The 16,122-nt window shown below is 45.3% G+C and overlaps 1 protein-coding gene across 1 annotated transcript in view; it reads right to left on the reverse strand.

Annotated features, from left to right (window-relative positions):
• The window catches only part of MCTP1 (multiple C2 and transmembrane domain containing 1), an 854,885-nt gene extending 839,230 nt beyond the window's left edge, over positions 1–15,655 (reverse strand). The window contains exon 1 of the mRNA XM_030193396.1: positions 15,442–15,655. Coding sequence (XP_030049256.1) covers positions 15,442–15,612 — 171 coding nt within the window. The 5' untranslated portion in view covers positions 15,613–15,655. The remainder of the gene's footprint in view (positions 1–15,441) is intronic.
• Positions 15,656–16,122: the final 467 nt, after the last annotated feature.

Genomic DNA, 16,122 nt, shown 5'->3' on the forward strand with positions numbered 1-16,122 from the left:
CCACCCCTTCTCTGTGCACCCCTCATCACCTGCTACCCAGATTCCACCATGACGCCTACATAACACAGCATTCTGGAATCTACCACAGGTTTGACCGAGGAGAAATCACTGGTGGCTGGCTCCTATGTAAGCGCAACAGGGATCCCAAAACCCCATGCCCCCTCCTCCCACAAACCTTGAGCACTCCCTCCCTCCAGGTGTCTGCACAAACCACAATCCCCACCTCCACAAAGTACCCAAACCAGGCAATACACACCCATGTCTCTCATTCTGTTTCCCCACAGTTGACAGAGGATACCCACAGCGGACCTGGCTCATAACCCCACTAGTGCACCCCCAAACTGTAGCAAAGGAGGACTACAACAACAGACATCAGACCACACATGGCATCATATAGACTATATGGTACCACTATTAAACTTACCTCAAAGAAATGCTAAATATGAGGCAAGAAACTATCTCAGACTACACGTCCCAAAATGCAAAAAGTGATCTACAAAATTGTCCACTCTGTAGACTTCACTTACCTAGGAACCAAATGGTGGAATTCCTTACTACCCAAAATAAGAAATATACAGGAATATACTAGATTCTGCAAAATCCTCAAATTGTTCCCATAAATAAGTGCACCTTTGGCCAGCTAAAGAACAGGTTCCAATGTCTAGATTGGTCCAAAGGAGAGCTCCTCTATAACCCAGACAAGGTTGACAAGGTCTTCATGGCCTGCTGCATGCTTCAAAACCTGGCCCAGTGCAGACAACAAGTCCTTCTAGAGGATCCACAGCAGCAGGTCCAAGACCAAGATCAGGACCCTCCCCCTTATACCCCCAGGCCTCACCCCCACCCACAGAGCAGAGCTGGAGGTCTGAGTCAGGGAGAGACTCACACAGACCAATTTTTAGTGAAGGCAAATATCAATTATTGTGGTACTACACCACCCACCACCCCCTCTCTGTGCACCCCTCCTATCATATCCCTCTCCTCCTCCTCTAGCACACACATCCCCAATCACACACCCCTCCCCAAAACACACCCCCTCCAATCACACCCTTCTCGCTAGCTTACAAACCACAGTAAGGCACCAATGTGCAGCCAAGGGCTACTTCCCCTTCCCTCTCTTACGTCCCTGTCCCAGTGGATCTGTGCCCCTCCTACCCCATGGCCAAGCAGCTGGTGGCAGCCCAGGCTTTACTGCAGCAGATCTAGTGTCAGAATCATCCCCTGTGGGGCTCTCAGTCCCTTCTGAGTCCACAATGCAGCCTGATGCCTTAGCTCCCCCCCCCCCCCCCGAAATGTAGCAAATGAGTGGGCTGAATGTCCTGCTGTGCTCTGGGCACAGGACTTAGGATGGTGGTCTGGGTTTGCCTGACTGTAACCTCACTCCTTGATGGCCCACTGGTCTGGGGTGCAGAGGGTCCCACCCACGCCCACTTAGGAGCTGGCTGTTGTGCACCTTCAGAGGCATCACTTGTTGATTGTGTGGATGGTGGTGGTGGAGGAGGCTTTGTGTTGCTTGTGCTTCCAGGTGGAGCTGCAGGTGCCTGCTGTGTGTTCCCAGAGGATGTGATGGCTGTTGGGTGGGCATGCAGATCCTCATGTTGGCCCTGAATTTGGTGGCTCATCCCAGCCATCCCCTCCTGCAGGCTTCGGAGCAGATGAGCACATTGCTGTTGTGTTTCCATCCCCTTGTGGAGCAGCTACAGCTTCTGGCAGCGATAGTCCATGAGCTCCATATTGTGTGCCAGGAACCTATTGGTAAGATGGAGCAGCTGACGTCTGTGGCATGACAAACCCGATGGGCTTGCCTTGGCTCCTCAGCTGCATTGCCAGCCTCTTCTTCCACATCTGCAAATTCCTGGGGGGGGGGGGCAACCTCCATTTCCTCATCCTCTCCTTCCTCTGCAGGCAGCTCCTGGGTGTTGTCTTCTTCATGCTGGGTCTTCCTCACAGTGTCCCCTTGTGCGCTTTCAGATGATGGCATGTTGGCCTCCATCTCCGCCGACAGCTGCAGCTGCATTTGGTCCTCGCCTGCAGCTTGAACTCTGTGCCATCTCCTGCATAGAGAACATTGGTGAAATGTCTATTGCAGTCTAACACCTGTCATTCTACTGCAGCCTCCCCAAACACAGTCCTCCATATGCACCTCTAGACTCCAGTTCACAAAGAATGCCATTGTTAGGCAAGTCAAAGATGTGTGCCTCTACATTCAACACTATTGGTGCCAAGGGGTATGGTGCACTGTGTACCTGAGCGACCAGCCATACAGACAGGTGGGTATGGAAAGAAGGATTGTGGAAGGGGTGCAAAGGGGTGCAAAGGGCACAATGACAGGAATACAGAGGTGAGGACAGCAGATAGGTGCACCGCTATAGAAATGCTAAGTAGTAGTAGTAGTAGTGATGGGTCAAGCTAGAGTGGGGGAAGTAGGCACCAAAATCTGACAGATACTGGGGCCCTGCATCCTGAGTGGGTCTGACCACTAATTAGTACTCCCTGTTGAATTGTTGGGTAATGGCCCTTGATAACCAGGCTTTCACTATGTCCTATGGTGTACTTTCTTATCCCTCCCCCATCTACCAAAGAACCTGGGCTACACATGGAAGTGGTATCACTGAGGCCGCCACACCATCCCTGCCTTTGGACGGGAGGGCAGATGACACAGAAAGAACAGACAGCACAGCTGTCATGTCCCAAACATACCAGACTCCTCGGGCTGAGCTGACGTGTCCTGGCTTCCAATCCTATGGATGCCCTCCTGGGGAGGAGACCATGTACCATCTGTTCCTGGGGGGTGAGGATGTTGGTATCTGCACCTGGAGGGTTGGCGCCAACCTTGCACCAGACCTCATGGTTTAGCTGGTGCTATTTTTTTTTCAGTCCTCGTTCCTGTTGCAGTGATATACCGCATTAACCCGGGCACACACCGTTTGCACTTTCTATCTGTTGACCGGTATTTGCCAGTAGCGTATGTTCCAGAGACCATTACTTTTCAACAAATGGTCTTTTCAAAGACCACTTTTAGCAATTCAGTCTTTGAAGACAGGTTCGTGTGTGACTGTCATTTTCACCATTGAAGACAGATTCAATTGTGACTGTTATTTTTACAGCACAATACTTATAAGAAGACTCTTGAGGCAGGCACATTTGTGCTGAAACATGGTACTGTGTTGAGTCATCATTAAGAGTCATCAATAAAAGTTTTAATTTCACATTGGGTGCTCCGTGGTCTGTGTTTGAAGTGCATTAATCTGTCTCCCACTCCTGTTTTCTGCTGCATGCTTCCCTGTGGGATTCTGGTGTTCTTTTAGCGGGGGACATAGGCGTAGTTTGACTGTTTCATTTGGGGGGGGGGGCAAAGGAAGGGGTGGGACATATTAGCATATTCATTTGCATATATGTATATGCAAATTATGCTAATATGGAGGAGGGAAGGAAGGGAGCAAGAGCTGGCTTTTTTTTGGGAATAACCATAATGAATATGTATGAGATATCTCATACATATAGATTATGGTTATTCCCAAAAAAGCCAGCTCTTTCTCCCTTCCTTCCTTCCTTCCTTCCTTCCTTCCTTCTTTCCTCCTTACCCAGCACTCCCTCTTCCTCTCCAGTAGTATTTCCCCACCCCCTTTCCCATACCACAGATGCACATTTCCAAAAGCTGACATATTCCAATTAATAAATTCTGAATAAAATACTTTTTTCTACCTTTTGTTGTCTGATCATTTCGTTTTTCACCACTTCCACCTCCTCAGAGGTCACACGGGAGTTGCTGTCACCAGTACTGGAGATGCAGGTCGACGTGCCATCCAGGACGATGCTGGAGAAGGAAACGTGGGGATAGTCTGGACAAAGCAATGATTTGAGCACTCCTATGATGTAGTGGTACAACACATCACACAGCACCACCACATGGCACGCTGGTTCAGGGTATAGCTTGCGAAAGGCAGCCACACAACTCTTCACATCTACAGATTTGCACCCAAAGAAGTACATGATGGGTAGCCTGGTGCAGGGGCTGAGACACACCGGTCCATAATGTACCACAACATCAGCTCCTACGTGTTCTTCTGCGGCCACCTCATCTACGCAGCAGCTGCTGTAGGAGGTGTCGCCAAGAATGTACACTTTGGTACCAGAAGCTTTTTCCAGTTTTGTTGCAACAGTGACTGAATCCACCAGTAGCTCATCAGGGAACTGGAGTGCCACCTTGCTACACTGATGCTGTGCAATGAATGTAGTTGTTCTCTCAATTTCATAAACCTCATCAAGCTCTTCAGGAACAGTCAGACTGTTGCCCACTGGTGTGGCAATCAGGGGTCGATGGATTGCGTCTGCACCATCACTGCTGAACTGCATTGCCATGGATACCTCAGCACCACGTTTGTAGACTCTACACTAATGAAGTGTGAAATCCGCCGTGTAGAAGCCGAAAACGAACAGCAGTGACTTAGTGCACACAGAAACCGCCGATTCCCTGTCTCCACTGACCGCCATCGCCTCACTCGGTACAAAAAAACTCTATTCCCACTCCACCTCGCGCTCACTCAACAACACCGCACGTGCGGGAGTCCCAGGACACAGTGGGCGACGCGTAAAAGCAGCAAGCAAGCAGCCAGGCTCGACTCCATCCTTTGCTTCCTGAATCCTGCCCTTTCTGAGTCCCGCCTTCCTCTGATGTCATTTCCTTTTCAGGCGGGCGGGACGCTGAGAGGGCAGGATTCAGGAAGCAAAGGACGCAGTCGAGCCTGGCTGCTTCCTTGCTGCTTTTACGCGTTGCCCGCCCGTTCGCCACTGAGGGAAAGTAGATTAAGTCATCTTCGTCGTTTGGGGGGGCACTGCCCTCCCTCATCCCCCCAGTCTACGCTCATGGTGCGGGATTACCAGCTATTCCTCACTGAATATCGCTGGATAGCTGGCTAAGTACCATTTAACCAGCCAGATGTTGTTCCTGGCTGGTTAAATGGTTTTGAATATCAGGGGTATATATGTGCTTATGTGACTTTATAAGATAGCCTATTCAAAGGCTCCCACATAAACTTACACCTGCTCCATAGCAGGAGCAGCTCTGTATGTGTATTTTCTGGTAGAATTTGGCACATATGTATGCACTGTTCACCTTACATGTAGATCACAAAAAAATAGGTGCTATATTTTTTGACTGTCTACCTTTACATATGATCTCCCCCAGAAAAATTCCGTAAGCACCTCCACTCGTGTGTAAGCAACTGTTCTGAGCACTCAAATCTCTTATAAAATTATTCTCTGTATGTAAAGATAGACTTTTCCTCTCAGAACTCCTCTCAAGCCTTCCCATTAGTTTTAAAAAGCGGTAGACATTTCTAATTTCATTCTATAACAATTAACCAATTATACATCCTCCCAGCTTTTGATTAGGTTAGGATGGAGCCTACTCAATTCTTTAAAAAAAACTGAACTTGCAAAATTGCTCATACAGCAACCTGTGGATTTCAATGCAAAACAAAATAGGACCTCTTTTACATAATGGTGCTTGAAAATACTACATCTGCCAACATGGGCGCTTTCTATTTGCCTAGCCTTATTTGGCTCCTACCTCATGTAAGGATCTGAAAGCCCTCGGGAGACTAATAATGTCCTATTCTAATTAGTAAAGGCAATTTTTATTTTCCCAGACCTGCCCATTCATTGTGGCATTTGATGTGTGTTCATTAACTAAAAGTCATTTTATACATTTGCTATGATTAAATATTTCTTTAGCAAGAGTAGTAACCATTTTTTTATGTATACCTTCTGACAGCCTGGTACCTAAGATAGGTACCTACATTGTATAGCAGTTCTGAAGACAGTATAGCACCCATATCCCTCAGCTCCTCCATTTCACAGAGGAGTACATCTTGTAGATGGAGAAATATAAAAGGGTATTGTCTACTCTCCTCTCCAGTGGGAAGAAGAGCATATCCCTTGTCTAGGAGATGAGGGATGCACTCAGGAGAAAGATCCCTTTCGCATCAGCAATGGGTCTCTTCAGAGGTGAAATATGAATGCACCAGGGTTAGAGGTCCCACTTGTCACTCTAAAATTGTTTCTCCTTCTTCCTTCCAGGTAGGTGTACCCTGGGTCATTTCTCTGGTATGGGCCACACAGGCTGGCATATAGAGCCCAGGTGCCTCTGGATCTTGAACACCACCTTTGGCTTCAGCTTATAGCTTGATCAAGCCCAGCCAGAAGTCTTTAGTAATACAACTGCAGTCTTCAGCAATCACTTAGCTGGTCATCGAAGATGTAGCACCCCTAGTCTGTACAGCATCCCCTTTGGACAACCACAATGGCTCCTGTTTCCCAGACTCCTTTGGAGGAAAGAAGATGCTGGGCTCCTGATTATAGGCCTTTTGTACTTTCAACCAAAAATGCAATGGGGATCCTCCTAACAAGCAAGTTACTAATAGGTAAATCTGCTCTCCTTTCCCTCTTACTGCAAAAAGGGCTTAGGTTAGGAGCAAGGGAAATGGGACTTGATATATTGCCTTTCTGTGGTATTTTGCAACTACATTCAAAGCGGTTTACATATATACAGGTACTTATTTTGTACCTGGGGCAATGGAGGGTTAAGTGATGTGCCCACAGTCACAAGGAGCTGCAGTGGCCAGAATGTTCCATGGAGAGCACATTGTGTGCATTGGTATTTGTGCTTAACTGGGAATTGCTGCCACCGCCAGCTTTTGGAACATGATGAAACAAGGTAAACGCCGCAAATGGGGTGGAGGGAGGAAGGAAGGGGGCAGCGTCTCAGCCCTGGGGGAGGGGAGTGGCATATCGGCCCAAGGGGGTGGTACCTCGGGCCGGGGGGGGGGGGGCAGCATCTTGCCTTGGGCTGCCCCTGCACCAATATTCCGCTCCCCTAAACTTATAGGGAGCAAGTTTTCAATTCCCTCATTCTGATTCAGCTTTCTCCATACAATGTGTAGGCATAGTTTGGCCCACAAGCTTTATTCCCTTCAGTGAATTAATCTACTCATAACATGTAAAAGAGCTCTCATCATTTACCTGAATGTCACTATTTACATGCAGGTAGAGCTGTAGGACCCCCCCCCCCCCCCCCCCTCCTGCAAATGTAACATTGTGCAGTTCTGCTAAAGCAAGCAAATTGACAGTTCACCTTAGAAAGGATAAACCTGTTTGTGTTTTAAAAGCACCTTACAGGGATTTCTTCTCTTTTTTATTCTCATTAAAACTCACCCGGGGGGGAGGGGGGGTCACATGTGCAACCAGAACTTCCAGATGTACTCCAATCTCTTGCACACAATCACTCTGCTTCGCATGCAGGCATAGAACTACATGCACACACAAAGCATGCTCACAGGCATATGCAGGCAATCTGCCTCATATACAAACACACAGCACGCAGTCTAGTCCTGATCTCCCTTTAGGACTCTCCTCTCTTTGACTGGGCATGGCTGGGAACACTGCCAGTCCAGGCTTGAAAAACAAATGTGCTGACTAATCAGATCCCATGCTCTTTAGTCCACAAACAGTGCTGCAGCTGACGTCATTCCTAGTCTTTGCCAGCTAACAATAATACAATTGTGGCTCATATCCCAATGCTAAAATAATCAGCTTCTGAAATATCACCAATCAAACAGAAAAAACCCTAGTCCTCAGCAGATTTTTCTTTGGCACTTGGCAACCTCTTTCTTGCTTTTTTGGACTTACAGCTTATTTGGAACTTACTCCAATTGGGCTTTTAGCAGAATGAGCCTTTCATATGCAGCTCCTGTGTTCATTCTTCCAATGTCTTATTCCCTTTCTCCCATCTACAGTATCTAGCCCAGTCACTGACCCTCTAATTCTATAAAAGTCGCCAATAGAAATCAAACAAAATACCTCTCTATAAAAGTCGCCAAAACTTGGGTGCACAAATTTGGGAGCGTGCCCAATTTGCACATGTAATTTAATTAAATAGCTAATTAGCACCAATAATTAGTTTTTAACAAGCATTTATTGGCACTAATTAGATTTAATTGGACTTTTACGCATGAATTAAAAAAGGGGGTGCAGATATGGGAGGGTCATGGGTAGAATGGGGGTATTGCTAGCATTTACGTGCGTTGTTATAGAATAAAGAGGGAAAGCATGTACATTTGCACCAAATTTCAGTCGGTGCAAATGGCCATGCCTAAAGTTAGGCTCAATTCCAAGGCTTAAGCTCTATTCTATAAACCGCACATAGCTTTAAGCATGGCCTATAGAATAACACTGTTTTTGGCACCATATATAGAATTCACCCCTGAATGGGTATGCTCCTTGACCAGCCAGTTGGTATTATATTTGTGTGATACTTTTGTAAGGTTCCTTTGTTTAACAAATGCTGAAGCTGCTTCCTAAAATAGGGTGTGATGTGTTTCTGTTCACTCTTCTGGATGTGCAGTAGGTGGTCTCTGCCAGACAAGGATATGTGAAGGCCTCACTCAAAAGGAAGTTCCAGTCCCCTTGAGCTTATAAAGAACTGAACCTTACCAAGTTCTGGAGTTTTCTTTCCGGGGTTGGAGTAAAACAAGAAACAGAGGCAGTGCTGCTTGCTGTACGACTCAAGCAAACGTGCTGGTATCTAATGGCAAAACCTGTACTGGATTCATTTAGACCATGCCAGTGGAATTCACAGGACATTTCTGGACTCACTCTGCCCCTATCAACAGTGATAGGGGTAACATCCATGTGCTGTTAGACTTATGCCTCTGATACAGCTACAGAGACATTGAAAGAGACCTAAGATGCAAACTGGAGGAGGTATGAGGAGCTCGGCCTCAGCAATCTACTGGAGACATCCTTGATTTCCTAAGACTAAAGTGGAAAGATTTCTGTAATGGAAAAATGAGCTGGACTGCCACAGAGCTTCACCAGAAAAAAAAGGTATTTGACTACACTGCAGACAGACTCCTTTGGGGATAGAGTTCAGTTCCAATCTTCCAGAGAGCAGGGGGCATCCAAAAAGAAAAATCTCTACCATTAATCGGATGTAATGTACAGATTTCATACAATGACTGGGAGAAATGGGTGAACTGAGTCTGGGACCCAGGAAGGAATTCAGGTCAAGCAGGGCAGGGCTGTGAATTTGTTGTTTCCAGCAAAGAGTACATATAGACAGCATGGTTGGGAAGTCTCTCACCCCACGTTAAAGCTTTATCCACCATTAGAGCATTCAAGGAACTGCATAGGGGAAAACTAAAATCCCCAAATCTCACCATGATCACCAACTAAATTGGGTGCACACCCTGCAGGTGTTTTGTTTTTCTGTTTTTGAACTGTTCATCCAGTTCTTTTGTTCCTGGGTAATTTGGTCAGGGACTGCAACTGGAGTCTTATCCTAACACTTCCTGGACAGGCTTTCTGTGTGTTTGAAACTGCTTTGAATGCTTTGTTACTGTCTTCTTAGTGGTTAACCCAGCGTTTTTCAACCGTTGTGCCATGGCTGCTCCCCAGGTATGCCGTGGGAGTTTGGGATACCTGCTAACACTGCCTGATTTTTCTTTGTTTGCAGCCACATCTTTTTCCCTGCAGCACTCCACTATTCACCCTCCTCCATTGAGAAAAAAGACCATTTAAACCTACATTCTGTTTTCTGTCCAATAACCAATTCTTAATCCACAGAAGGACATTGCCTTCTATTCTATGACTCCTTAATTTTCTCATGAGTCTCTCATGAGGTACTTTGTCAAAAGCTTTCTGAAAATTTAGACATACTACACTAACCGGTTACCTTTATCGACATGTTTATTCACGCCTTCAAAGAAATCAAGCAAATTGGTGAGGCAAGACCTCTCTTTGGCTGAATCCATGCTGACTCTGTCCCATTAAACCATGTTTGCCCACATGTTCTATAGTTTTATTCTTTTTAATAGTTTTCACTATTTTGCCCAGCTCTGAAGTCAAAAATCAGTGTCACATTGGCCACCCTCCAGTCTTCAGGTACTACGGACGATTTTAATAACAGGTTACAGATCTCTAGCAGTAGATCAGAAATTTCATGTTTGAGTTCTTTCAATACCATGGGGTGTATACCATCCAGTCCAAGTGATTTCTCTTTAACTTGTCTATTTGGCTCAGTACATCTTCCAAGTTCACCAAGATTTATTTTAGTTGCTCCACAACATTACCCCTGAAAACCATTTCCGGTACAGATAGATCCAGGGCTTTTTTTTGAGGGTGTACTTGGGGGTACTGAGTACCGGCACCTTTTCCATTGTCTGCTAAAATTGACCCATGGTCTCCAAGTTTTAATGAAAGAGCTCAGGCTCTACACAATAATTATGCCTTATCATAGGTTCTGTTACTGGTTGCAAGGGGCCTGGCTATTGTGGGGTGGGTCCCTCAGTGATCACTCGCACCCCTGAAGGATGGCCTGCCATTTGAGTACCGGCACCTTTTTCACTAGAAAATATGCATTGGATAGATCTCTTATATCTTCCATAAAGACCAAAGTAAAGAATGTGGAGGAGTGGCCTAGTGGTTAGGGTGGTGGACTTTGGTCCTGAGGAACTGAGTTCAATTCCCACTTCAGGCATAGGCAGCTCCTTGTGACTCTGGGCAAGTCACTTAACCCTCCATTGCCCCATGTAAGCCACATTGAGCCTGCCATGAGTGGAAAAGCACAGGGTACAAGTGTAACAAAAAAAAAAAAAAAATTCAATCTCTCTGCAATGGCCTTGTCCACCCTGAGTGCTTCTTTTGCTCCTTCCTGATCTAATGGTCCGACAGATTCCCTCACAGGCTTCCTGCTTCTGATATACCTGAAAAGAGTGTTACTATGAGTTTTCATCTCTGCTGCAAGATTTTCTTTCTATTCTCATGTTGCCTGTTATTTTCTTCATTCAGATCCTTTTTCCATTTTTTGAAGGTTGTTCTTTTGGCTCTAATAGCCTCTTCCACCTAACCTTTTAAGCACACTAACAGGCTTATTTTCGAAAGAGAAGGGCGCCATCGGAAGATGGGCGTCCTTCTCCCAGGGTTGCCCAAATCGGCATAACCAAAAGCCGATTTTGGGCATCCTCAACTACTTTCCATCGCGGGGATGACCAAAGTTCATGGGGGTATGTCGGAAGCATAGTGAAGACGGGACTGGGGCATGCCTAACACATGGGCGTCCTCGACCGATAATGGAAAAAAGAAGGGTGTCCCTGACAAGCACTTGGGCGAATTTACTTGCTCCATTTTTTCTTACGACCAAGCCTCAAAAAGGTGCCTGAACTGACCAGATGACCACCTGAAGGAATCGGGGATGACCTCCCCTTACTCCCCCAGTGGTCACTAACCTCCTCTCACCCTAAAAAAAAACTTAAAAAATTTTTTTTCCAGCCTCTGTGCATGCCTCAAATATCATACCCATCTCCATGATAGCAGTATGCGGGTCCCTGGAGCAGTTTTAGTGGGTACTGCAGTGCACTTCAGGCAGGCGGACCCAGGCCCATCCCCCCTTACCTGTTACGTTTGCGGTGGTAAATGTGAGCCCTCCAAAACCCACCACAAACCCACATGTAGGTGCCTCCCTTCATCCCTAAGGGCTATGGTTGTGGTGTACAGTTGTGGGGAATGGGTTTTGGGGGGCTGGGGGGCTCAGCATACAAGGTAAGGGAGTTATGCATCTGGGAGTTTTTTCTGAAGTCCCCTAGGATGCCCATTTGGTGTCCTCGCATGTCAGGGGGACCAGTGCACTACGAATGCTGGCTCCTCCCATGACCAAATGACTTGGTTTTGGTTGTTTCTGAGATGGGCATCCTCGGTTTCCATTATTGCCGAAAATCGGGGACGACCATCTCTATGTCGACCTAAATGTTGAGATTTGGGCATCCCCGACTGTATTATCAAAATGAAAGATGGCCACCCATCTTGTTTCGATAATATGGGTTTCCCCGCCCCTTCGTGGGGACGTCCTGCGAGGACGTCCTCAGGAAAACTTTGGCGCCCCGTTCGATTATGCCCCTCCACCTGTCATTTGCTCTTTTTTCCACCTTTGTTAATACATATAATACATTTTAAACAACTTCCACGCCTGATTTAAAGTCCTAACCTTTGCGGCCAACCCTTTCAGCTTCTTTTTAACCATTTTCATCATTTTGTCATAGTCACCCTTTCGAAAATTAAAAGCTGCTACAGTAGATTTCCTTAGTGACTTCACTCCAGATATCAGCTCAGATTTGGTCATGTTATGATCACTGTTTCTCAGCGGATGCTACACCATTATGTCTCATTCTATGACCTGCATTCCACTAAGGATTAGAACCAAAATAGCTCCCCCTCTCGTTGGTTCCTGTCATTTATTACATCTAGAAATGTTACCTCCCTAACAGTCCCCGATGTAACATTTATTCAGATGATATTGAGGTAATTCAAATCATCCATTATTATAATGTTGCCCAGTTTGCCTGCTTTCCAAATTTCTATAAACATATTTTCATCTGTCTGTTCGTTCTGCCTTGTCGGACGGTAGTACAGCCCTACCAGTATACTCCTTCCATTCATACCTGGAATTTCTATCCATAAATATTCTGTTCTGCTATGTGTTTTATGTGGAATGTTTATTTTGTTTGATGCAATTCCCTCTTTAACTTATAGCGCAACCCCCCCCCCCCCTTCCAATTTGATCCACTCTATCATTGCGATAGATGGGTTTATAGTAGTATTCTATAACGGCTTATGTGCACCACTAAAATTAGGTATCACTCTGTGGAATTACCTCCACCTATCTGCACCTAAGTAGAAAGGTGAGCCTTAGGGAACATCAAGAAATTATGCAGTATTTTATTAGTGTAATGCGACCATACTTGAAGTATATTGTTACTCTACAGGATTGCTTCAAAGAGTGTTCTTTCCTCAAGTGGACAAAAACTTTAGTGCTTGTCGCACCCCTAGGTCTACACTTGAAATGTTCTCTGTTGGCTTGAGTAGAAACCAAGTCTCCAGCCTAGCAGTGTGGCTGGGCCACCAGGCTTGCATCCTTTAACAGATTTCATCTCTCACCATCAGAGGCTACTCTTAGGCTTTGAAATTACATTCCAGTGCACTATGTTATTTGTAGTTCTTCTTTCATTTGAAGCTGGGGAGGAAGAGTAAAAATCAGAGTTCATCATCAGAGCTCATCTGATGTCTTCCTCCGGAAACTGGATTGCATCATATCCCTGTACTCAAGTTTATGGACTTGTGATGATCATTTAATATTAATCAGGGGTTTACTCTGGCCTCATGTTTTAGAAAGGGGGAATTTTTTCTTACTACTCTGGATTCCTAAATCTCAATAGGTGCTGATAAAAGTGAAACACAGTACAGTGAAATTGTGTCATCAGAAGAACTGCTTCAACAAGGCAAATAAATCGATATGGGGTAGATTCAGGAAAAGACTCAGAAATATTCTAAAGAAGTATTTCTTTAAGGAAAAGGTAGTATAATATGCGGAACAGCCTCCCAGTTGAGACAGTAGTGACAAGGACTGTGTCTGAATTCAACAAAGCATGGAGTAAGCACTGGAGATCTTTGAGAGAGGAAGGGATTGTAGAGCTTAATAATTGGTTTGGATGGTCAGCCACAATAAACCATATGGTCTAGAGGCCAACCAAACTTCAGTTTTGGTTATAGCTCTGAAACCGGCCCCAAATCCTTTTTCTGCCCAGTTTTGGTTGAAAGGTATTTTAATTTACAGCCATGTTTTCGGTTTCAGCCAAAAATGACGTGTTCTTGGTAGAAGCTGAAAATTTGTGCTTTGTCTTCCTCCCGCCCCCTCAACAAGAGTTGTCCCTCTTCCCGGACGGCCCCTCTGGGCCTATCTTACAATCCCTGATGGTCTATGGGTGTAGTTGGGGCAAGAGCACTGTCTAGTTACTCCTGCCCATTCTGGCTCTGCTCTCAAAATGGCTGCTGCAACTGGAGCATTGGTTCTGTCCTGCCTACACCACTAGACCACCAGGGCTTGTAAGGTAGTCTTAGAGGGGGCTACTCTTTTTTTTTTTTTTTTTTGTAATATTGTGATTGCAAGTGATGCAGTCATGAGCTCACAGATCAGTTTATATACTAAACAGAGTGCTCCAAATAAATGCTTTTGATACAATATCTTAGCAAGAATTTAAGTCCATAAATTTGAGATAATAACCTCCTTAGGAACTAGCGTTTCTTTGGTGTTATGACACTAGCTGTCACTTTGAGTATAGCGCAGTCAGCCACTGTAAAAGCACCATGGTTTTTAGTTTGTTTTCATTAGCAGTAGTCTATGTGTGTAGAGGTTACTTTGCTTTGAGGTAAAATAAGGTCTTTCATTATTTAAATTATTATCCTATATAATAAAACTCACCCTCAACATTCTGAAGACACTGATGTCAGTGAAGCCAAGCCACTGACGTCACTTCCTTCAACACAGGTTCGAAGGGTTCGTGGTGGTGAAGCCACCGAAATCACCAAGTCGCCGGGCCCCGCCCTCGCGTCAAACGTGATGACGTCGAGGGCGGAGCAATGGCGTACGGTGCGTGGAGCAATGGAGTCTGAATGACCAAGGGGTCGGTAGGTACGTAGGGAGGGAGGGAGAAGGGGGGGTGTTGGGGAGGAAAACCTTGCTAGTGCCCGTTTCATTTGGTCCAGAAACGGGCCTCTTTTACTAGTATTATTATATCCTGGCTTGGATACTGTAGGTTTAGCAGAGAGATGCAGCCACGAGTTCTGACAATCCCCAGTGGCCCTACTGGGTCACATTCAAACGACCAAACTTGAGTTTCCAGTTTTGGCTTTGGCCGAACCCAGGTGATGAGTAACGGCTGCAGTTTTGGCCAAAAGCTTTCAGACAATTTCGGTGGCAGTTTCAGTTTTGGCTGGCCTCATGGTCTTTATATGCCATCATTTTTTCTGTTTCTATGATGTATTGAAACCATATAGATCAGCTCATTATTGAATCGGGATGTTGTTTACTAAGAACTTTTGCCCACACCCTTATTATCTGAAAAATAAAATGTGCCCAGAAAATCTAAAATAGATACACGTCATGCAGCGGACTGTCAAAAACTGATTCTAAGCAGCTCACAGCTTGCACTGTAAGATATCACAGTAATTATTCCTTGTTAGAAGCCTTATTCACAAGTACTTTCGTTCTGTGGTCACATGTAGTACCTATAATTTTCTATGGCTAAACAGCTAAGCAGCAGGGGCACAGTGTTGCTACAGAGAAGCATCAGAATATTACAGAATAAATCAGAATCCTAGGATAATACAGTACTCAACAAGAAAAATGAAAATAAACTATCAAGCCATATGGAAAAGCCATCGCCTGCAGTGACAAAGCATTCGTTTCGAAGCATGCTGTGCCACTGATTTTATCAGCTGAAATGTAGGAAGCAAACATTTAGAACAATTATGTTTTCGCAGTAGAACAAAATCTGAAGAATGGCCCCTAAACATAAATTAAACTTTGAAGCTGAAAGGAGTGTCACTTACGGGTTCCCTCAGAGACCTACAGATGATTGTTTCTCCCCAAATGACTTTCCAAGATTGCAGGGGAAGTGCACTCCTTCGCCTCAAACTCTCCATGCTGCTCAGTTTTCGGATGGATTCTTTGCTAAATGTATTCCTTATTAACTTAAGCGTCCCATCTGAATTTTCTGCCATAGTGTAGTAGTGTTTGTTGAAAGGAGAGGGCTACATGCAGGCAAATAAGCCTGGACAGAACTACCTGACCTAATTTTGAGTTTGGTTCATGTAACACTTCCTAAAATTAGATCACACTGTGTTGGCAGAATTACCTAGATCTGATTTTTTTTTTTTTTTACACTGCTGCAGATGAAGTTGGCTATCAAGTATACTAAACAGCAAGTTTGTTTACCCTACTAAACATCTTGCCTTTCTCTCCCTTTCTTCTTCAACCTGTGCAGCCTCAGCTGTCAATTGTACCACCCTGTCCTTTTCTTCTCTGGTCTCTCCTAGATGCACTTGCTCTTGTTGCTGCCTCCTCCTCCTCCTCCTCCTTATTTTCCCAGGTGAGAGGAGGGAGTAGAGAGAGTGGGATGGGGGAGGGGATGAAACAAGTGGCCATTTGGGTAGAGAGGGTCTTCCAATGAAAAAAAGACCCGAGGAAGGAGAAAAAAGGGGGAGAGACAACAACAACATGAGTTTTGCTCT

Source organism: Microcaecilia unicolor, chromosome 2 (assembly GCF_901765095.1).
Source record: "Microcaecilia unicolor chromosome 2, aMicUni1.1, whole genome shotgun sequence".
NCBI classification, from domain to species: Eukaryota; Metazoa; Chordata; class Amphibia; order Gymnophiona; family Siphonopidae; genus Microcaecilia; species Microcaecilia unicolor.